The 23,936-nt window shown below is 44.5% G+C and overlaps 1 protein-coding gene across 1 annotated transcript in view; it reads right to left on the bottom strand.

Moving 5' to 3' along the window:
- Positions 1-23,936, bottom strand: part of GRM1 (glutamate metabotropic receptor 1) — a 310,285-nt gene that overhangs the window by 84,782 nt on the left and 201,567 nt on the right. Inside the window, exon 3 of the mRNA XM_084827777.1 lies at positions 2,136-2,371. Coding sequence (XP_084683903.1) covers positions 2,136-2,371 — 236 coding nt within the window. The remainder of the gene's footprint in view (positions 1-2,135; positions 2,372-23,936) is intronic.

Raw genomic sequence — 23,936 nt, 5'->3', positions numbered from 1 at the left:
CAGGCAGAGGCTTGGGAAAACAGGACAAGTACACAAAGTTACAGTATACGCTGGCTATATACTCATTTAGCATTAGGGATGTCAGAGAATTTCGCCACGAATCTCGGGGAGGCCGAATGCCAGCGCATTCGGCCCCCCGAAATTGGTGGCAAAATGGTCTGCCCCCCCACCCCCCCGGGACGGGATTTACCTTGGGCGAATCTCCCTGGCAGCGGCGGCTCCGGCAGCGGCGGCGACTGGTCTTCCGACTAGCTGCCGCCACCGCCATTTCCAAGTAAAAAAAAAAAAAGTGATAGGCTACGTAAACATTTACGTAGCCTATCACGGCTGACTGCAGGGACGCAAACGGCGGCGGCTACGGCCACCACTATTTGCAGTCCCGGCAGGACAGGATTCGCGCCGGGAGGGACGGGGCGCCTCCCTCCCGGCCAGAATTTCGGGGGGGAGGGACGGGGCGCCTCCCCCCGGCCAGAATTTCGGGGGGGAGGGATGGGGCGCCTCCCCCCCCACGAATCCAATTTCGTCATAGGTAAGTGACTTTCGTACATCCCTATTAGCACGTACAACAGGAGTGGCTTGCCTTCATTCTGCAACAGGTTTTGAGACCTCTGAAATATGCAGTAGCTTTACCTCCTGCCAGGTTTCTAACCCAATGAAGCCACCCAAGGTGCACCCATTTGAATTGGTTACCTGAGAGCCCAGATGAAAGCTCAATGCCTAAGGCAGTTACCATCAGTAAAGCCAATAACACCCGTTAGCATTCATCGAGGACTTACAGCCAAAGTATACACGTGATTCCCTTCAGCACTCTGCACTTTTGCATTAAATACGTATATGCCTCTTAGTATGCTATTTACCCTAGGGTACGCATTTTTGTATGCCATCTTCCCTAGTGTACATGTATTCGTACATTTTTTAAAAAAATCAGAGATCTGTATTGCAAAATTTGGAGAACTTTGAAAACAGAAGGATCATTGCATTCTGGTTCATATTCAGCAGCTCGCTCATGCAGCTCATACATTCTAAGTCAGGATTCCACGGAATTCTGGCTGAAACATGACATTATAGTTCCTGCAAACCAAGAGCTTTCCAATCTCAGCATACACAGTTAGGTTTGGGACTTCATCTGAATGGCCTCTAAATCATACCGATGGTATTAACTAATTCTTCCACAGGCAGAAGGGGAGACTTAGCAGTTATTTGATAATATTGCTGTCGTCTTGGTATTTTCACACCTGACACCAATAGTGTTGTTTTCTTTTCCCATATGATAAGCAAGGTCTATGGTGGCTACCCCTTCATGGATCACTGCCTTGTTGTGGCGAAGGGGCTTGCATAACTCAGTGAAGCCATAAGCTATGCCGTGCAGGGCCACCCAAGATGGAAAGGTCATGGAGGAGAGTTCTGACAAAATGTGGTCCACTGGAGAAGGAAATGGCAACCCACTCCAGTATTCTTGCCAAGAAAATCCCATGGAACGTATCACAAGGCTAAAAGGACAGGAAGGCCTGGCGTGCTATGGTCCATGGGGTCACGAAGAGTCGGACACGACTTAACGACTGAACAACAACAACAATGGTGGCTACACTGCACATTTGATTTTTAAATGGCTCTTGTCGGGTTTCTTACTGCCTTAACAATGTGCACACAAACAGCACGAGAGATGCTCAGAGGAACTTTCAAAATCATGTATGAAACACTGAAAAGAAGCCTGAGGTTTTGTTCACAATCCTGCCAGGTTTTTATTCTATTTGGTGGGTTTACCACCTGCAAATTCGTTTTCAAATAAAAAAAACCAAACTCCTGCTTCACTTCTGCAGGGGAGGAAAAACTAATTAAGAATTGGTTAAGCGATGCCAGAGAATGTATAAACACCCATTTTTGTGGCACTTCATCTTGGAGTGTTCACCTCTGGAATGCCAAAGTCAGTAGTTCAGCAAGGCACAAGTAGCAAACTGGAGGTTGTCCCATGACAGAGCAGAATCCTGCCTGCCACATATGACTTTATCGTGGCGTTTGGTTCCAGGGCTTCAGGAAGATTTTTATCACAATACACGATAGACAAATTACAAACTGAGGATGAAAAAAACCTCGCTCAGGCTTGTTCAGATAAGGAAAGATATTTAAATGTTTACCAGTGCAGTTCTTCTGAAAGTTGGGGTTCTCTAGAGGGTGTCCTGGAAGGCGACACTGGAACCTGTGCTGCCAAAATTCCGGGAACCAGGGGTTTCTCGTGTTGGTGTCCAAACGTATTTTCAAAAAATAGTCATCGAATGACAAGACTTCTGGAGACTGCAGCTTGATTGTAATGCCTCCATTTGCTTCAGCCTCATATCCTTCAATAACTTCGTCTCTATCTGCCCATCCATCACTGAAGAGAGAAAGGGAAAAATATTAGGAGGGGGCGAGAACAGATGCTAAAGTGCATCTTGATTTTATTGAAGCAGATGCCCTTTAGTCAGTCAAAAGACCATTCCAATATGACATATAAGGAAAAATATGAAAATATAATTTTCTCCTCCACCATCTCCTCTTCATAGTATTCCTTAACATTTATTTCATCCCCCAGCAGCATGCTAGGTGTCGCACAGAACTCAAAATCACTCGAGGAAGAGACGGCTTCATAGAAAGTGGCTAATATATCTTCACATTCGTTTCTTTCCCTTCCATTTAGTCTAACTTTCAGGTACTGTTTATCCTGGAATGATCACATATACTAACAGCAAACTTGGTTCTTCAGGTGCCAATAGCCAGAACAGCACAATCCACACATATCAGCAAGAACCCCAAAATTTACAGAAGATTTTTTAAAGTGCGTGTGTGCGTGTGACCCAAAACACCCCAATGAGTACTGAGCAAGTGTTGGCCTACTGGAAACATTGTATCGCTGTAAGCCGCCTTGGGAGGGCTTCTGCCTTGAAAGGTGGCCAAGAAATATTTTAAATAAATAAAATAAATAAACAACTGAAAACCAGGTGGGGGCAGAATAGAATGGAGTATCATGGAAAAGGGGTATAGCTGGTTGTTAGGATCCTTGAACAGGTGCACTCTATGCTGAAACATGTTCTTGCAGGCCCTACTTGTAAATCAGTTTTTACATTTATTGAAAATCTTAATTCTCAAAGTTTTTAAATTCATGGGCTGAAAGAAGTGCTCAGCTAGATTCATGGAAGCAGATATTTTGTACTTATCTGTCTGAGCTTAAGAACCGCTTTTGGGATTCTAGGTAATTTAGAAAGCATTTTGCACACCATGGGAGGGTGGGTGGAATAAGCAGAAGCCGCCCTGCCCATCCAGTTCGACAAACCCTTCCTCTCCCCAAAGTTCATAGCTAAATTATGACCATAACAACAACAACTGATTGAAGCTGATAAAGTAGTTCAAATCAAACAAGGGCAGAGAAATACATCCTAATGTGACAGTATGGGGGGAAACATATATAAGAACATTGTTAATTGAAAGAAAATTCACCTGCTGTTCGCGCACAAGAAAACCCCACAAGTTTTTCTTATAGAGAAATGTGCTCTCCCTCCCTCGTCTGACATTGTGAAGGCAAATTGGCTGTGCCAAAAATGAAAAAGAATCCGAAACCCTTCAGAAAGTGTGTGTGTGTCTATACGTGTGTGTGTAAGCCATTTCATTGTTTTTTGAAATGGATCACTTGCCTTATATATCTAGTATAAAATATAAAATATATTACTGACTGTTGAAGGTTTATTTTAAGTTTTATTATTATATAACACCATATTCCTTTTTTAAATTATTATTATTAGTAGTAGTACTAGTAGTAATAATCTAGGCTACTGGGAATGAACTGTAGACCTGTTTCTTGGATATAAGATTGATGATATGATATTGAAATGTAAGGTTGTTTATTAAACTGTAAGATTGTTAAGGTTATAGATATAGTTTGTAAAATAGAATGGCATCAGAGGAGTTTAAATTTAATTCTTTAGGGAGAGGGGGGGAAGGGGAAAGAAGATTCTTCCTTTTTCTTTACCTCCTTTCCTCCTCCCTTTGTATTTTTTCTTCTTTCTTTCTTTCTTTTTCCTTCTCTTTTTGTTATTATGGTGTCCTCATCAGAATATTGTATTGTTGGGAAATTCTAGTATAGATCAGGTTGTTGGTATGTTTGGTATTGTATATTTCATTTATAAAGATAAAATAAATACAAATATATTCAAAAAAATTGGATCATTTGTGGGAGGCATTTTTGGCTCTGAAAAGGTTAGCACATATACTCCTAAGATCACACTTTAGCAGCTTTCTCCTCATCTTTCTGTCATCCCCAAAGAGCAATAGCTTGGAGTTTAATTTAAGTGCAAATGTAAGTCAGTCTGCATTTATTTTTTAATATGCATGGTCATGTCACTAGAGAAACAGATTATGATGGCATCTAAGAAGTGGCTGCTTCCATCTGGAATGATACCAGCAGCTTTTTGTGCCACAGAAAGAGCTTAACCCACTTGGTTAGCACAGCAGCAAAGAGTGCAACAGGAACAACAAAAAATATTTAATGAGACTTACCATAAAGAATTTAGTTCTGACTTGAAGCCAATTCCAAGGGTTGTTCACAACACCCAGGACATAAAATGTACATGGGTTCCATTGTAAGGGGTACTTTGCAACCTTACAACAAATCTAATGTCAAGACAGACTAATAAAGGTGGATCCTCAAGAAGATTTAACTAGTCCTTGAGCCATGGAGACAGCTATGAGGATTCTGTCACTCCTGTTCTTTGCTTTTGGTATGCCCATACTCAAAACTGTTACCAAGGAATTGGTTAGCTCAAACCCATATGTGAAGAGGATGTTTCCTGGTCAGGCCTATGGCCTATTTTTTTCAGACCTATGGCAGGAAAAAGGTCCTGTCTCAGGGTCACTGGGGGAGGAAGGTAGGAAGCTGGGGAATTTGGAGTGGGGAGGAAATTGGCAGGGGAGAGGAAATGCCACCAGTAGAGGATCAGGGCACTAGGGAGGATGATAGGAGGTAGTCCAGCACATCTGGAAGGCACCAGGTTGGTGAAGATTGCTCTAGAGTTATAGTGCCTTAAAGGGCTTCAATAGACCTTTACAAGTTGCACAGAAGGGGAATTGTGCCAGTTGTTGTGACTTCCTCAGTCAATGCCACAATGTGACCTCAAAACCGTAAGAAGCCAACAAAAGCCAAGTAAATGCAAAGAAGGGATGAAATTGATTTCAGTCTTGTTCAGTCGTTAAGCTGTGTCCGACTCTTCGTGACTCCATGGAGCATAGCATGCCAGGCCTTCCTGTCCTGCGCTCTCTCCCGGAGTGTGATCAGGTTCATATTCATTGCATCGGTGATGCTATCTAGCCATCTCATCCTCTGCCGTCCCCTTCTCCTTTCACCTTCAATCTTTCCCAGCATCAGGGTCTTTTCCAGAGAGTTTTCTCTTCGCATTTGGTGGCCAAAATATTTCAGCTTCAGTTCAGTATCTGTCCTTCCAAAGAGCACTCAGGGTTGATTTCCTTTAGGATTGACTGATTTGACCTCCTTGCAGTCCAGGGGACTCGTAAGAGTCTTCTTCAGCACCACAGTTCGAAAGCATCAATTCTTCGGCACTCAGCCTTCCTTATAGTCCAGCTCTCACAGCCATATGTTACTACTGGGAAAACCATAGCTTTGATTATGCGGACCTTTGTCAGCAAGGTGAGGTCTCTGCTTCTTACTATGCTGTCTAGGTTTGCCATAGCTTTCCTCCCAAGGAGCAAGCGTCTTTCAATTTCATGGCTACAGTCACCGTCTGCGGTGTTCTTGGAGCCCAAGAAAATAAAATTTGTCACTGCTTCCATTTCTTCCCCTTCTAGATGCCAGGAAGTGATGGGGCCAGATGCCATGATCTTCGTTTTTTTAATGTTGAGTTTCAAACCAGCTTTTGCACTCTCCTCTTTCACCCTCAACAAGAGGCTCTTGAGATCCTCTTCGCTTTCTGCCATTAGGGTGGTATCGTCTGCGTATTTGAGGTTGTTGATAATTCTCCCAGCAATCTTAATTCCGACCTGTGATTCATCCAACCTGGCGTTTCTCATGATGTACTCTGCATATAAGTTAAATAAGCAGGGCGACAGTATACAGCCTTGTTGTACTCCTTTCCCAATTTTGAACCAATCAGTTGTTCCATGTCTGGTTCTTACTGTTGCTTCTTGACCCTCATACAGGTTTCTCAGGAGACAAGCAAGGTGGTCTGATACTCCCATCTCTTTAAGAATTTGCCAGAGGTTGTTGCGATCCACACAATCAAAGGCTTTAACGTACTCAATGAAGCAGAAATAGACTTTTTCTGGCGTTCTCTTGCTTTCTCCATGATCCAGCGAATGTTGGCGGTTTGATCTCTAGTTCCTCTGCCTCTTTGAAAACCCAGCTTGTACTTCCGGTAGTTCTCGGTTCACATACTGCTGAAGCCTAGCTTGTAGGATTTTGAGCATAACCTTGCCAGCATGTGAAATGAGTGCAATTGTGCAGTAGTTTGAGCAATCTTTGGCATTGCCGTTCTTTGGAACTGGAATGTAAACTGACCTTTTCCAGTCTTGTGGCCACTGTTGAGTGTTCCAAATGGCATATTGAGTGCAGCACTTTAACAGCAGCATCTTTTAGGATTTTAAATAGCTCAGCTGGAAGACTGTCATCTCTGCTAACTTTGTTGTTACTAATGCTTCCTAAGGCCCACTTGACTTCACTCTCGAGGATGTCCAGCTCAAGTTCAGTGAGTGCACTATCATGGCTATCAGAGACATTCAGATCTTTCCTATATAGTTCTTCTGTGTATTCTTTCCACCTCTTCTTAATCTCATCGGCTTCTGTTAGGTCCCTGCCTTCTTTGTCCTTTATTATGCCCATCTTTGCACAAAACGTTCCCTTGAGATCTCCAATTTTCTTGAAAAGATCTCTAGTCTTTCCCACTCTATTGTTTTCCTCGATTTCTTTGCATTGTTCATTTAAGAAAGCCTTCTTGTCTCTCCTTGCTATTCTCTGGAAATCTGCATTCAGTCGGATATAGCTTCCCCTTTCTCCCTTGCTTTTTGCTTCCCTTCTTTCCTCAGCTACTTGTAAAGCCTCCTCAGACAGCCACTTTGCTTTCTTGCATTTCTTTTTCTTTGGGATGGATTGAGTTGCTGCCTCCTGAACAATGTTACGGACCTCCATCCATAGTTCCTCAGGCACTCTGTCTATCAGGTCTAATCCCTGAAATCTCTTCCTCACCTCCACTGTATATTCATAAGGGATATGATTTAGGTCATACCTGAATGGTTTAGTGGTTTTCCCTACGTTCTTCAATTTAAGCTGGAATTTTGCAATAAGAAGCTCATGATCTGAGCCACAGTCAGCTCCAGGTCTTGTTTTGACTGACTGTATAGAGCTTCTCCATCTTTGGCTGCAAAGGACATAATCAATCTGATTTTGATATTGACCATCTGGTGATGTCCATGTGTAGAGTCACCTCTTGTGCTGTTGGAAAAGAGTGTTTGCTATGGTCAGCATGTTCTCTTGGAAAACTCGATTAGCCTTTGTCCTGCTTCATTTTGTACACCAAGGCCATGCTTGCCTGTTATCTCGGTGATTTCTTGACTTCCTACTTTAGCATTCCAATCCCCTATGATGAAAAGGACATCTTTTTTTGGTGTGAGTTCTAGAAGGTGTTGTAGGTCTTCATAGAACCGATCAACCTCAGCTTCTTCGGCATCAGTGGTTGGGGCATGGACTTGAATTACTGTGATGTTGAATGGTTTGCCTTGGATTCGTACTGAGATCATTCTATCATTTTGAGATTGTACCTCAGTACTGCTTTTCCCACCCTTTTATTGACTATGAGTGCTACTCCATTTCTTCTAAGGGATTCTTGCCCACAGTAGTAGATATGATGGTCACCTGAATTAAATTCGCCCGTGCTTGTCCATTTTAGTTCGCTGATTCCCAAGATGTAGATGTTCACATGTTTGACCACCTCCAGCTTACCTTGATTCATTGATCTTACATTCCAGGTTCCTAAATAATATTGTTCTTTACAGCATCGGACTTTCTTTTCATCACCAGACACATCCACAGCTGAGTGTCCTTTCGGCTTTGGCCCAGCCACTTCACTCTTTTTGGCGCTACTTGGAAATTCCATCTGCTCTTCCCCAGTAGTATATTGCCCACCTTCCGACCTGAGGGGCTCATCTTCCAGCGTCATATCTTTTAGCCTTGTGATACGTTCCATGGGGTTTTCTTGGCAAGAATACTGGAGTGGGTTGCCATTTCCTTCTCCAGTGGACCACATTTTGTCAGAACTCTCCACCATGACCTGTCTGTCTTGGGTGGCCCTGCACAGTATAGCTTATGGCTTCACTGAGTTGCACAAGCCCCTTTGCCGCAACAAGGCAGTGATCCGTGAAGGGGGATTTCAGCCTACCAGCCAAGTATTCACACCCGGTCAGTATCTAATCTACATTGGGAGACATCCAACGTTCTGCAAGCAGACTTAGGCTTGCAAAATGGAACTGTCCCTCTCTTCCGCCCCTGTTCCCCCTGCAGCCCCTGTGTCCCCGTAACTTGTTTTAGAGTATCCCCCAACCCTCTGGAGCAGATTTTGAGGCTGCAGTGGGCAGTGGGCATCCCCCCTTCTGCTGACTGAAGCTGTTCCATCAGTGGGAGGCACCAGTTAGATTTCACCCAGCACTTCTGCAAGACAACATTTAGTCCTCTTAAAAGCTAGATTCCTCAATGCATAGCATGTTCATAGAATTAGCTCAGATATTCTGCTATTATTTACGTACTGGAACGGCTGTGCCCACTGACGTTTTTCATTCCATCAATTTTCTAAGCTATTAATCAGTACCAGATGTGGAAGTGTGCCCATCTCAGAACGCAGACCCACCCAGTGTGCTCTATCTGTGCATCTCTCATGAACAAAAAATGGAGGAAGGGGTGCTGAAGGATGTTACCTCTCATTTTGAGGCTTCTGGCATCTGAACATTACATTTTTGTTTGTGCGTAATGGTCCACTTCTGTGTTTCCTAAATAGTAATTAACCAATTAGTCCCCAAAGAGTCGTAGCTCTTGGCAACATTTATCTATATGATCTCAATTTCTTCCCTGTCATCTTCAGATATAGAACTCCTTTATCTAATGCATCCCTGAGGGGCATCTCAGAATGAACTGAGATGCTTCTCTGTCATTGAAGATACCTCACTCACCAAGCTGTGCTTTGTAGGACCCTGAAATTGCCATGCTTTATGCTAGGAGAAGGAAGCCCTTTGGGTTAATAGCTAAAATAATGCACCCCGCTTTTTTTTTTTTAATGCACCTTTTGTTTTGAGACACAGCAGCCAACTCCTTCTGGGATCATGTATTTAAGGTGAAATCTAACTGAGTGAATCACAGAAATCCATTTTTATAATCTCTTCTTGGCTGCTGTTTCTAAGGGTATTTCTTCCAGCATCGTAAGAGCGCAAACAGATGCTTTGGATGTTGTTGTTGTTCAGTCGTTCAGTCGTGTCCGACTCTTCGTGACCCCATGGACCATAGCACGCCAGGCCTTCCTGTCCTGCGCTCTCTCCCGGAGCGTGCTCAAGTTCATATTCATTGCATCCGTGATGCTATCTAGCCATCTCATCCTCTGCCGTCCCCTTCTCCTTTTGCCTTCAGTCTTTCCCAGCATCAGGGTCTTTTCCAGAGAGTTTTCTCTTCGCATTAGGTGGCCAAAATATTGGAGCTTCAGCTTCATTATCTGTCCTTCCAATGAGCACTCAGGGTTGATTTCCTTTAGGATGGACTGATTTGACCTCCTTGCAGTCCAGGGGACTCGTAAGAGTCTTCTCCAGTACCACAGTTCGAAAGCATCAATTATTCGGCGCTCAGCCTTCCTTATAGTCCAGCTCTCACAGCCATACATTACTACTGGGAAAACCATAGCTTTGATTAGACGGACCTTTGTTGGCAAGGTGATGTCTCTGCTTCTTACTATGCTGTCTAGGTTGGCCATAGCTTTCCTCCCAAGGAGCAAGCGTCTTTTAATTTCATGGCTACAGTCACCGTCTGCGGTGATCTTGGAGCCCAAGAAAGTAAAATCTGTCACTGCTTCCATTTCTTCCCCTTCTATATGCCAGGAAGTGATGGGGCCAGATGCCATGATCTTCGTTTTTTTAATGTTGAGTTTCAAACCAGCTTTTGCACTCTCCTCTTTCACCCTCAACAAGAGGCTCTTGAGATCCTCTTCGCTTTCTGCCATTAGGGTGGTATCGTCTGCATATCGGAGGTTGTTGATAATTCTCCCAGCAATCTTAATTCCGACCTCTGATTCATCCAACCCGGCATTTCTCATGATGTACTCTGCATATAAGTTAAATAAGCAGGGTGACAATATGCAGCCTTGTCGTACTCCTTTCCCAATTTTGAACCAATCGGTTGTTCCATGTCTGGTTCTTACTGTTGCTTCTTGACCCTCGTACAAGTTTCTCAGGAGACAGGTAAGGTGGTCTGGTACTCCCATCACTTTCAGAATTTGCCACAGTTTGTTGTGATCCACACAATCAAAGGCTTTAGCGTAGTCAATGAAGCAGAAATAAACGTTTTTCTGGAATTCTCTTGCTTTCTCCATGATGCAGCGAATGTTGGCGATTTGATCTCTAGTTCCTCTGCCTCTTCTAAACCCAGCTTGTACTTCCGGTAGTTCTCGGTTCGCATACTGCTGAAGCCTAGCTTGTAGGATTTTGAGCATCACCTTGCTGGCATTTGAAATGAGCGCAATTGTGCGGTAGTTTGAACACTCTTTGGCGTTGCCCTTCTTTGGAATTGGAATGTAAACTGACCTTTTCCAATCTTGTGGCCACTGTTGAGTGTTCCAGATTTGTTGGCATATTGAATGCAGCACTTTAACAGCATCATCTTTTAGGATTTTAAATAGCTCGGCTGGAAGACTGTCATCTCCACTAGCTTTGTTGTTACTAATGCTTCCTAAGGCCCACTTGACTTCACTCTCCAGGATGTCCGGCTCAAGTTCAGTGACCGCACTATCATGGCTATCAGGGACATTCAGATCTTTCCTGTATAGTTCTTCTGTGTATTCTTGCCACCTCTTCTTAATCTCATCGGCTTCTGTTAGGTCCCTGCCTTCTTTGTCCTTTATCATGCCCGTCTTTGCACAAAACGTTCCCTTGAGATCTCCAATTTTCTTGAAGAGATCTCTAGTCTTTCCCATTCTGTTGTTTTCCTCGATTTCTTTGCATGGTTCATTTAAGAAGGCCTTCTTGTCTCTCCTTGCTATTCTCTGGAACTCTGCATTCAGTTGGGTATATCTTCCCCTTTCTCCCTTGCTTTTCGCTTCTCTTCTTTCCTCAGCTACTTGTAAAGCCTCATCAGACAGCCACTTGGATGCTTTGGTTGCAATGGGGCTACTGCTGCACCAATCTCAGAAAGAGATCGTAAGAGGTAGAAGAATGGTTTATACATTTTTAAAATGATGATGATGTGAACATCACTACCCTGGCAATAGTTACCATTACTAAGTATAGTATATTTGTGCCTGTAAGATTGTGGGTAGCACTAAATTGGGCAGAAAGGGAGGGAATGCTAGCGATGTGATTTTATTTGTTTGTTTGTTTATACAATGTATACCCTACCTTTCCATTTAACTTCCCCACCCCACCCCCAGGTAGCTTATTAGTGAAACTAAAAACAACACTCCTACAAAAACATCTGGGGGTGGGACTGGGGCTAAGTCACCTACATAGCACAGTTGGGGCTGGAGGGCTGGAGGACCCTTCAGAACAGATTTGAAGGGTGTGGAGGGGGGCTGTATGGGGGGGAGGATGGGGAAGTCCTGTTCCACATGTGGTATCCTTCTGCTGATGGAAAGATGGTTCTGGATCCAACCTTTGGTGGGGGGAACACTTTGTACATTAAATTAAAAAGCAAATATAAGCTCTGTTTATTCTATGGTTGTTCAACGCAACAGTTGTTCAGGTGACATAAGGACTGGAAAGGCTCAAATATAAGAGAAATTCATCTTGACTTCTTTTCCCTCAACTATCTGCTTATGAACAGATTGCCAAGCTCTCAGATGAATATATTATTCTGAACTACCTACTAATTTCTTCAGCTATTCATCTGAAAAGTCTTCGCAAGCTGTTCATTGCAGCTGTAGTGTTACTCATGTGGTGTTAGCAGGGTTCAGAAGTCTCATGGTATTACTTCTATTAATCAGTTGAATGATTTATTTAACTATCCAAATTACTAGAACTAGTTAGCAGTTCAATGCAAACTCTGAATTGCACTGTGGTGAATACATGAGATGGATATTGGGTTATGCCAAATGTTTGTGCTTTTCTCTTTGGGGGAAAAGAATAATGCTTGGGAGGCCCTCTGAAATGGCAGTTCTTTTCATACAGGTTCAAGGTCAGTCTGCTACTGATTTAATATCATATTCCATTCCACCCCACCCACATTCAGGGCTTCTTTTTTCTTTATTACACAACTCAGCCAATCAGAAAGCCCATAGTAAACATGATGATACTGTGCTGCTACACAGCCAATCAGATTGGGTGTATGCTGATGTCACTAAGGGCAAATGAAGCTAATTGAGAAGGAGGCCCAGTTTTCAAGCATGAATGCCTGACATGGGAACACAACAAAAGAAAAGTAGTGGTCATGATGACAGACTTCTGCAAAGTTGCCCTTACAAGGATATTCATATCAAGGATCTGAGTGCACAGAATCAGTACTTAAGTCTGCTTAGTGTGTAGACCTGTTACAAAACGTGCTAGGAGCAGACCGTTCTATTTATTTGTCCAAAACTGAACATTCAACCTCCTCCACCCCCATCCTTCATGTTCCCATAAAAATATTAATGGGCAAAGAAATGACCTTTTCTACAAGCTATTTGTCTTCAAGCACATCATGTATGTTATGCAGCACTGCCCCAACAAGGATGACTTGGGATCGCTTGCATATGCCTTGGAGTAGAAAAGAATAAGAGACAGTTAACTTTGATAGCTGCTACATGCAAGACGTGCCTTGGCATGCGCCCTTGAGAACTGCTAATATGCAAGCATAAGCAGATGCTTTTACAAAACGCTGAAGATGCTAGCAGTGCCCCTGATCCTCATGGTGACAACTCCAAGGAAACTCTGGTGTGATGGGTCTAAAAAAATGCATTATGTAAATATATGCAGTGCATATGGTATTCATGATTGCTGAACATGTATTTACAAAACAGACTATCTGTCATCGTCTATAAGGTTACAACTTATATTTTAAAAGTTTGTGAAACAAAATTGCAGGAAGTATAGGGCATAAGGAGTAATGCTCTAAAATGTCAATCTGTGATGAAATCATCTACCTGCTAGAGTGGAAAGCTTGAATTCCATTAATCTCTGAGAGTCTGCAAGCTTATAAATTACAAAAAATGTACAGACACACTTTTGGTGCAAGATGATGGACTCTTAGGAATTACACAGAATATTTCATCAAGCAGCATGGTGATGCAGGTTACTTTTAACAGTACAATAAGCAAATTTAACACCCCAATCCAAAACATATTTATTTGATGTCCCACTTATTTTGCTGTTCAGCTACGTACAAATAAGTGTGCTAGGGTCACAGCCTCAGTATTTGCATTTAGAATGATTATCATAATGAAATATATTTCATTTTCTTCCGTGGTTTTCTGGCTATTCGTTTCTTATACAAAGAAAAAAGAAACAATTAATATGGCATTAATATTCAATCCAAAAAAAGGGAATGGTGTTTCATGTGGAGCTCACTAGGCTAAACAACAAAAAAGCAGTGATTGCAATTTTTTAAACAATAGGAGAGAAAATGACTTAGGCTGCAATCTTATACCTACTTACCTGTGAGTAAGCCTCACTGAAATCAATGGGATTTACTTCTGAGTAGACAAGCATAGGATCACCCTGTTAGTATCCCACCAGACTCCCATTTTCTTCACTAGTACGTTCTTTAAAACCAGAATCACCTTCAGCCACATTGTCTGAGATTACTCATTTCAGTGTGACTTTTCTGAGCTGTACCCTACTTATATTTAATAGGAGCTAAGAATGCAGATTCAGACACACCATCAATTTATATGCTGCATCTGGGCCAACTGAGCCATATTCACTATCACTGTAATATATTAAGCTTCATTTTCAAAGGTTCATAAATCCTGCTTTTCTCAGAACTATGCAGCTTTTAGGGATGTCAGAGAATTCCGCCACAGATCTCGGTGAGGCTGAATGCCAGTGCATTTGGCCCCCCAAAATCCGTGGTGGAACAAAGCCCCCCACCCCCCCACCCCGAGAAAGGCGCGCAAAACGGAGCACTTACCTGCTGCCGTTTGCACTGCTTTGCAAATGGCAGCCGCATCTGCAGCTGCCATTTGCTTCTTCATTATAGCCGTGATAGGCTACGTAAGTATTTGCGTAGCCTATCACGGCAAAAAAAAGGGAATGCAATTATGCAAATGGCGGCCGCTGTAGCCGCCGCCATTTGCGTTCTCTTTTTTTTTTTGCCGTGATAGGCTACGTAAATATTTACGCAGCCTATCATGGCAAAATACAGGGATGCAAATGGCGGTGGCTACGGTGGCCGCCATTTGCATCCCTGTGCACGCTGCCCAGCGGCCAGATGTCCGGCTGCAGGCGGCCCATGCCGACGGCTCCACGGAGTTGCTGCGTAGTGGAGCCAGCTGGGGAGAATTTCAGGGGAGGGACGGAGCGCCTCCCCCCACTGCGAATGTCACCCTTCGAAAAGGTAAGTGACTTTCGTACATCCCTACCAGCTTTTCTCACTGCACTAATATGACTGTATTTGCTCAAATTAGCATCCATGTAAATATCAGAAATCAAAATGTGAATTTCTCATATTACACCAGGAGCAAATGTATGAATGTTTGCTGGTGATTTTATAACACAGTGTATGTGTTATAAAATGCAGAGTATCATTAAAAACACTCTGCTGAACCATAATACTGATGGTACCATCAACCAAAATGGACCAGGGTGTGTGCTCACCACACACACACACACACACACACACACACTGTGGGCCCCCGGTTATGACCATATTAAAATGCACCATATGGATCCATATTCTTAGATTCATAATGGTTTGAAACTCTTAATAATGCTAAAGGTAAACTTATTTACTTACTTACTTACTTACAATATTTGTATACCACTCCATATCTAAAACAGATTTCAGAGCACTGAGTATAAAAGATAAAGTAGTAAAAGAACAAAAAGATTACAACACCATGTTAAAATTATGCTTTTAAAGAACAGAATGCCAATAGAAACCATGGCTTGTCAGTTAAGGAATGCTTCCCGGAACAGTGCTGTTTTCAGAAGGCGTCGGAAGCAACACAGTGTTGGTGTCTGCCTGCCGTCCAGGGGCAGGGAATTCCAAAGGAAAGGGGCACCACACTGAAGGCTCTCCTCCTGGTGGACTCTAGTCGGGCCATAGGTCCATATGGAACTACCAGGAGTGAGCCCTCCGATGATCCCAGTGACCGGGTAGGTCATATGAAATGTTATTTCATATTGTGTAGGTATATAGCAGGGGTGCTGAACCTCAGTCTTGGAGGTCAAATATGGCCCTCCAGGGGTCCTGATTCAGCCATCGGGGAGGGGTTCCCCAGAAGGTTACCCCCTTTCCCTGGCCCCACTCCCCCCCATCACTGGGTGGTTTTGCAGCACTGGTGCAGTTTTTCCCCATTCTAGGAGAAGTTGACGTGCTTCTCGCAAGGCTGAGTTGCTGTCCGTAAGAGCTCTAAGCAAATCTATGCTGGTGTTTGGGGCATTTTGGCCCCGCCCCTTGTGCCTTTTGCCCCACCCATCACTGGAGGTATCATGCTGTTGTGTTCTACACAACAGGAGCCCACAAGGCTCAGTGCAGGAAGGCAGGCTGCAGCACCCAGGGCAGCTCCTCGTGAGCAACTTACTCTGACTAGGGGGTTCATCACACAAGGCTGTTTATTTCGCAATCTACCGAGACTTCTGCTTCTGCATTCTAAGTGAGATAAAGATCAGGTCTTTACACAGGCAAGTTCTCTGCAGCCTCGGGGCAGAGACCACGTGGTGAATCAGTGTGTCAATCAGGAGGGATTCAAGTCTCTCTCTCTCTCTGTGCAAAGCAGTGCACGGGGTGGGGGTAGCTTCGTTGCTGTCAGCTGTTTACATGGGGAGTTGCCATCTTCTTCTTCTTCCATCAGCCACCTCCACGCTCACTTTGAGCTTCTCCTAGCCCAGCCAAGAAAACTCTCCTCCCAGCCCAGGTCAACAGGCAGACACGCTGGAGGAGGGGAGGCAGAAGAGCAATTGTGATTTTCCTGTTCTTCTCAATGGCTTCTTCTTCCTAGGCTGTGGCTATAGCAGAATTGCACACATTTACACACAGCCATTAAAGTGGATTTACATTTAAATAGTGGATTATCTCAGGGTTGTTGTTGTTTTTAGCGGGATAAAGATCAAATACAGCTGGATGTATTAGCAAACTTCCATGAATAACCAATCACGAGCCCATGATAAATGCCTCATGTAAAGACAACCACTTTCTGGAGGTGACGGACTCGACCTTGGGGGAACTGGGGGTGGCGACGGCCAACAGAATGCTCTGGCGTGGGCTGGTCCATGAAGTCACGAACAGTCGGAAGCGATTGACCAAATAAACAACAAAGACAGCCAAGGTCTGTGAGCAGACTGAAGCTTTTTATGCTTCAGCCCCAGAAGTCCCTTCCTAGACTCCAGTCCTACACAACAAGTGGAAGCCGTAAAGGGAGTGGGACAGGCATTTGGCCTGAAGCCTAGCACTCCTCCGTTTCTCCAAGAGCTCATGTAAAGTGCTGTTGGTACACAGGATCCATGGATGTGTGTGCTGGCTCAGTGCTGGAGACAGCTTGGGGGTCTACAATACTTTGCCTCCCATGCCTATCTCCAGCACTGAGCCTGTACATCTATCCAGGGAGCCATGCTCAGGGGTCTCTTGCACTCATAGGTCTCTGGTTCTGCCATAGTGGGTGGGCAAAATGCCTCCTCTGTTGGTACTACTGGGTCCTCAGCCTCCATGTCCAGGTCACTGCTGGACTCCAGGGTCATGACATTTATGCAGCCATCATGACTAGTAGCCATGACTCATAGCCATGCCAGCCTTCACCTCCATGAGATCCAAATCAGGGGTGCATGGTTAGTAGTAATTGCCATAATTTTACCATTGTCTCTTTTCTATCTATGAACAGTTGGAGATGGCAAATTGGGGTTATGTTCAACCATACAACACCATTCCAAAGACTAGGAGGGAATAATTCATCAGAATTCATCTGCTAAGGTGGTGGATGTTCTTGGAGAACCTAGTAAAATCTGAGAAATTACATTCTACTAACAAAACATTTGTACAGGCTGCTAAGACAGCAAAAAGGAGAAGAAAGTAGGGATGGGGGAGAATTTCTCCCCGAAACTTTGCGGGGCCGAGCGCCAATGCATTCGGTCCTCCGAAGGTTGTTTGGGGAGAACTTCTCCGCCCCCCCACCCCCCCCCGGGATGGGACTTACCTTTCACGAATGTCCCTCCTGGCGGCGGGTCCCGGCGGCGGTTCGGCAGGTCTTCGTCAGGGGCAGGGGCGGCAGCCGGTCTTTCGACCGGCTGCCGCCGCCGCCATTACAAGCAAAGTAAAAAAAAAAAAACACGCCCCTGTGATAGGCTACATAACGATTAACGTAGCCTATCACGGCTAGATTTGCAAAGTCAGCCGTGATAGGCTACGTTAATCGTCACGTAGCCTATCACGGGTGACTTTAAAAAAAAAAAGCGCGTACGGCTAATGGCGGCCCCCATAGGGAGCCGCCATTCGCGTTCCTTATTTGGTCCCTGTAGTCTACGTAAGGATTTACGTAGACTACGGCGAAAATAAGGACAACGCAAATAGTGTTGCCCTTATTTTCGCCATAGTCTACGTAAATCTTTACGTAGACTACAGGGACCAAATAAGGAATGCGAATGGCGGCTCCCTATGGGGGCCGCCATTTCCGTACGCGCTTTTTTTTTTTTTCCAAAGTCACCCGTGATAGGCTACGTAACGATTAATGTAGCCTATCACGGCTGACTTTGCAGATCTAGCCGTGATAGGCTACGTTAATCGTTACGTAGCCTATCACAGGGGTGTTTTTTGTTTTTTTTTACGTTTGCGGCTGGGGAGACGGGGCGCTTCTCCCCGGCCTGAATTTCGGCCGGGCGAGGCGGGAAGCCTCCCCCCCGGCCTGAATTTCGGCCAGGCAAGGAGGGAAGCCTCCCCCCCCTGGCCTGAACTTCGGGGGGAGCAGCGAAGCGCCTCCCCCCCACCGCCAAGCAAGCTGCGAGACCAGGTAAGTGACTTTCGTGCACCCCTAGAAGGAAGTCAGTAGATGCTGTTAGACTTAGGCTTTGTTTCAACTGGGGATTAGGGATGGCAGAGAATTCTGCCACAGATCTCGGGGAGGACAAATGCCAGTGGGTTCGGCCCCCCGAAATCTGTGGCGGAAAGGCCACAGATTTTTTTTGTTTGTTTGTTTGTTTTACACACACGTTTTAGGCTATGTAAAAACTTACGTAGCCTATCACATGTGTGTAAATTGCAAAATTATTTACGTTTAGTGCATTAGCTATGACCATTCCTGAGTTGGTCTGATTTGGCATCAGTTATCAATACCTTGGTCACATCATGTGTAAACTATTGCAGTATGTTCTATAAAGGGCTACCCTCGAAGCTTCAATTGGTGCAAAATGCAGCAGCTACGCTGCTAATTGGTGCATGTTATCTAGATCACATTACTTACGATGATCATAATATTTACTTAGATCAATAACACTTAGATCATAATATTTAAAGATCTGCATTGGTTGGTTGGCAGTTGTTTTCTGGGCTCAATTCAAGGTGTTGGTTTTACCCTTTAGAACCCGTAAATGACCTAGGGCCTGGCTCTCCAAGGAGCTGCCTGTCTTGTTCCTGTCTGGTGATTAATACCTGCAGGAGGAGCTCTTTTGAAGGTACCATCACTTGCAGGGGCCCATTTGTCAGGCATGTGTGAAAGGACTTTATTGTTTGATTTGATTTGCACCCCACCTTTCCACCAAGAAAATGGAGCCGCCATTTGCGTACGCTTTTTTTTTTTTACCCAAACGTTTTAGGTTACGTAAAATCGTACGTAGCCTTAAACGACTGGGTTAAAAAAAAAAAAAGGCGTACACAAATGGCGGCTATGGCCGCCGCCATTTGCGTTCCTTATTCTGGGCCATCTTAGTCCACTACGCTATTTGCGTTCCCCTTATTTTCGCCGTCTTAGTCTACGTAAATATTTACATAGATTAAGACATCAAAAATAAGGAACGCAAATGGCGGCGGCCGTAGCCGCCGCCATTTGCGTATGCATTTCCCCCCCCCCAGAGCCCTCCACAGCCAGAAATCCGGCTGCAGACGGCTCTGGCCTGGCTGGGCCTGGCCGGCTGCTCCGCAGAGCTGCCGCGGAGCACAGCCGGCCACGGAGGATTCTGGGGGGAGGAACGGAGCGCCTCCCCCCCCATCCAGGATTCCGGGGGGAGGGACGGAACACCTCCCCCCACACCATAAACATAATCCGCGAACAGGTAAGTGATTTTCGTACATCCCTACTGGGGATAAGGATGACAAGGTTAAGCTAAAGACTTCATAGAAAAGATGGATTTTGAGGAATAAAGGGGGTAGCATCATGTAGATGTCCTGGGAGGGAGCACCAAGAGAGAATGGGTGGGTTGTTGTTTTTAAGGGAGCAGAAGACATTGAAGTAGCTGAAAATGGTAGTGTAGATCTTAGAAGAAGGGAATTTCAGTGAAATCAATTCTGTTCCTCTTTTTTCTTTTCTTTTTTAAGGAAATAATATTCTCTGAATAATCAGGAAATATTCTTCTGGCAGACAAAGGCCTTCTGGGAAGTGTGGAGCAGTTGTTGTTCAGTCGTTAAGTCATGTCCAACTCTTCGTGACCCCATGGACCATAGCACGCCAGGCCTTCCTGTCCTCCGCTCTCTCCCAGAGTGTGCTCAAGTTCATATTCATTGCATCGGTGATGCTATCTAGCCATCTCATCCGCTGCCGTCCCCTTCTCCTTTTGCCTTCAATCTTTCCCAGCATCAGGGTCGTTTCCAGTGAGTTTTCTCTTCGCATTAGGTGGCCAAAATATTTGAGCTTCAGCTTCAGTATCTGTCCTTCCAATGAGCAGTCAAGGTTGATTTCCTTTATTGACTGATCTGACCAGACTTAGCTCTAATAAAGTTCATATGAAAAGTGAAGTCGGAGAATATGGGTTGACTCCAGAGTTGCCCTTCAGTGAACGGAAGGGGTCCTTTTGTTCATGGAAGGGGCTGCAATCCAGCAAGAGCTCCCACTGGAGGGGGAAGGTGATTTTAACTGATTCCCCCGGAGCGCTGCACAACATTGCACACTATTCCAGAGGATGTCCCACCATTAGAGCAATGTTTGGGGATGGGGTGGGGAGGAATTAGTGGAAAGTGTCTCCCCATGTATGCATGTATGTAGTTTTTATGCTGCCTTTCTACAAAGGTCACCAAAGCAGTGCACAACAAATCAAAATAAAACAATAATACCATAAAAACACAGGAATCAGAAATATGCCCATGCTAAAACATTAAAATAACATTGACACCACTAAAAGCCATTTAAAAGGCTGGATGGAACGATGGGTCTTAATGCCTTTTTGAAAAGTCAAGGAAGGGGGGCCAGCTGCAGCTCTGAAGAGAGAGCGTTCCACAGTCCAGGAGTCATACAGGACAAAGCTGCTCCCAGGCTGTGGAACTCCCTGCCGAGGGAGGCTAGGTTGCCTTGCCTCCCTCTCTGCTGTCCTTCCACCAGCAGGCAAAGACGTTTTTACACGCAGATGTTTGGCATGTAAGCTGGTCCATTGGGTTGGGTGCTGTTTTATTCTGTTATTGTTGTCCTTTCTAGCTGTGTTTTAATGTATTTGTTTTATTATTGCTTTAACCGAGTTTTTACTGTAATTTTAAAAAAAACCTCTTATGATTGCTAGCTGCCTTGAGCTCCATTTTCTTGGTGGAAAGGTGGGGTGCAAATCAAATCAAACAATAAAATCCTTTCACACGTGCCTGACAAATGGGCCCCTGCAAGTGATGGTACCTTCAAAAGAGCTCCTCCTGCAGGTATTAATCACCGGACAGGAACAAGACAGGCAGCTCCTTGGAGAGCCAGGCCCTAGGTCATTTACGGGTTCTAAAGGGTAAAACCAACACCTTGAATTGAGCCCAGAAAACAACTGCCAACCAATGCAGATCTTTAAATATTATGATCTAAGTGATATTGATCTAAGTAAATATTATGATCATCGTAAGTAATGTGATCTAGATAACATGCACCAATTAGCAGCGTAGCTGCTGCATTTTGCACCAATTGAAGCTTCGAGGGTAGCCCTTTGTAGAACATATTGCAATAGTTTACGCATGATGTGACCAAGGTATTGATTGTTGTTGTTGTTGTTGTTCAGTCGTTCAGTCGTGTCCGACTCTTCGTGACCCCATGGACCATAGCACGCCAGGCCTTCCTGTCCTGCGCTCTCTCCCGGAGCATGCTCAAGTTCATATTCATTGCATCAGTGATGCTATCTAGCCATCTCATCCTCTGCCGTCCCCTTCTCCTTTTGCCTTCAGTCTTTCCCAGCATCAGGGTCTTTTCCAGGGAGTTTTCTCTTCGCATTAGGTGGCCAAAATATTGGAGCTTCAGCTTCATTATCTGTCCTTCCAATGAGCACTCAGGGTTGATTTCCTTTAGGATGGACTAATTGGACCTCCTTGCAGTCCAGGGGACTCGTAAGAGTCTTCTCCAGCACCACAGTTCGAAAGCATCAATTCTGCGGCGCTCAGCCTTCCTTATAGTCCAGCTCTCACAGCCATACATTACTACTGGGAAAACCATAGCTTTGATTAGACGGACCTTTGTCGGCAAGGTGATGTCTCTGCTTCTGACTATGCTGTCTAGGTTGGCCATAGCTTTCCTCCCAAGGAGCAAGCGTCTTTTAATTTCATGGCTACAGTCACCGTCTGCGGTGATCTTGGAGCCCAAGAAAGTAAAATCTGTCACTGCTTCCATTTCTTCCCCTTCTATATGCCAGGAAGTGATGGGGCCAGATGCCATGATCTTCGTTTTTTTAATGTTGAGTTTCAAACCAGCTTTGGCACTCTCCTCTTTCACCCTCAACAAGAGGCTCTTTAGATCCTCTTTGCTTTCTGCCATTAGGGTGGTATCGTCTGCATATCGGAGGTTGTTGATAATTCTCCCAGCAATCTTAATTCCGACCTCTGATTCATCCAACCCGGCATTTCTCATGATGTACTCTGCATATAAGTTAAATAAGCAGGGCGACAATATGCAGCCTTGTCGTACTCCTTTCCCAATTTTGAACCAATCGGTTGTTCCATGTCTGATTCTTACTGTTGCTTCTTGACACTCGTACAGGTTTCTCAGGAGACAGGTAAGGTGGTCTGGTACTCCCATCACTTTAAGAATTTGCCACAGTTTGTTGTGATCCACACAATCAAAGGCTTTAGCGTAGTCAATGAAGCAGAAATAGACGTTTTTCTGGAATTCTCTTGCTTTCTCCATGATGCAGCGAATGTTGGCGATTTGATCTCTAGTTCCTCTGCCTCTTCGAAACCCAGCTTGTACTTCCGGTAGTTCTCGGTTCGCATACTGCTGAAGCCTAGCTTGTAGGATTTTGAGCATCACCTTGCTGGCATGTGAAATGAGCGCAATTGTGCGGTAGTTTGAACACTCTTTGGCGTTGCCCTTCTTTGGAATTGGAATGTAAACTGACCTTTTCCAGTCTTGTGGCCACTGCTGAGTGTTCCAGATTTGTTGGCATATTGAATGCAGCACTTTAACAGCATCATCTTTTAGGATTTAAAATAGCTCGGCTGGAATACTGTCATCTCCGCTAGCTTTGTTGTTACCAATGCTTCCTAAGGCCCACTTGACTTCACTCTCTAGGATGTCTGGCTCAAGTTCAGTGACCGCACTATCATGGCTATCAGGGACATTCAGATCTTTCCTGTATAGTTCTTCTGTGTATTCTTGCCACCTCTTCTTAATCTCATCTGCTTCTGTTAGGTCCCTGCCTTCTTTGTCCTTTATCATGCCCGTCTTTGCACAAAACGTTCCCTTGAGATCTCCAATTTTCTTGAAGAGATCTCTAGTCTTTCCCATTCTGTTGTTTTCCTCGATTTCTTTGCATTGTTCATTTAAGAAGGCCTTCTTGTCTCTCCTTGCTATTCTCTGGAACTCTGCATTCAGTTGGGTATATCTTCCCCTTTCTCCCTTGCTTTTCGCTTCCCTTCTTTCATGAGCTACTTGTAAAGCCTCCTCAGACAGCCACTTGGCTTTCTTGCATTTCTTTTTCTTTGGGATGGATTTCGTTGCTGCCTCCTGAACAATGTTACGGACCTCCGTCCATAGCTCCTCAGGCACTCTGTCTATCAGGTCTAATCCCTGAAATCTATTCCTCACCTCCACTGTATATTCATCAGGGATATGATTTAGGTCATACCTGAACGGTTTAGTGGTTTTCCTGACGTTCTTCAATTTAAGCCGAAATTTTGCAAGAAGCAGCTCATGATCTGAGCCACAGTCAGCTCCAGGTCTTGTTTTTACTGACTGTATGGAGCTTCTCCATCTTTGGCTGCAAAGGACATAATCAATCTGATTTCGATATTGACCATCTGGTGATGTCCATGTGTAGAGTCGCCTCTTGTGCTGTTGGAAAAGAGTGTTTGCTATGATCAGCATGTTCTCCTGGCAAAACTCTATTAGCTTTTGTCCTGCTTCATTTTGTACACCAAGGCCATGCCTGCCTGTTATCCCGGTGATTTCTTGACTTCCTACTTTAGCATTCCAATCCCCTATGATGAAGAG

Source organism: Heloderma suspectum, chromosome 1 (assembly GCF_057233095.1).
Source record: "Heloderma suspectum isolate Gila_16-S chromosome 1, 16-S_ref, whole genome shotgun sequence".
Taxonomy (NCBI): Eukaryota; Metazoa; Chordata; class Lepidosauria; order Squamata; family Helodermatidae; genus Heloderma; species Heloderma suspectum.
Note: the sequence above shows the minus strand (reverse complement) of the source record. Positions and strands in the feature narration are given on the sequence as shown.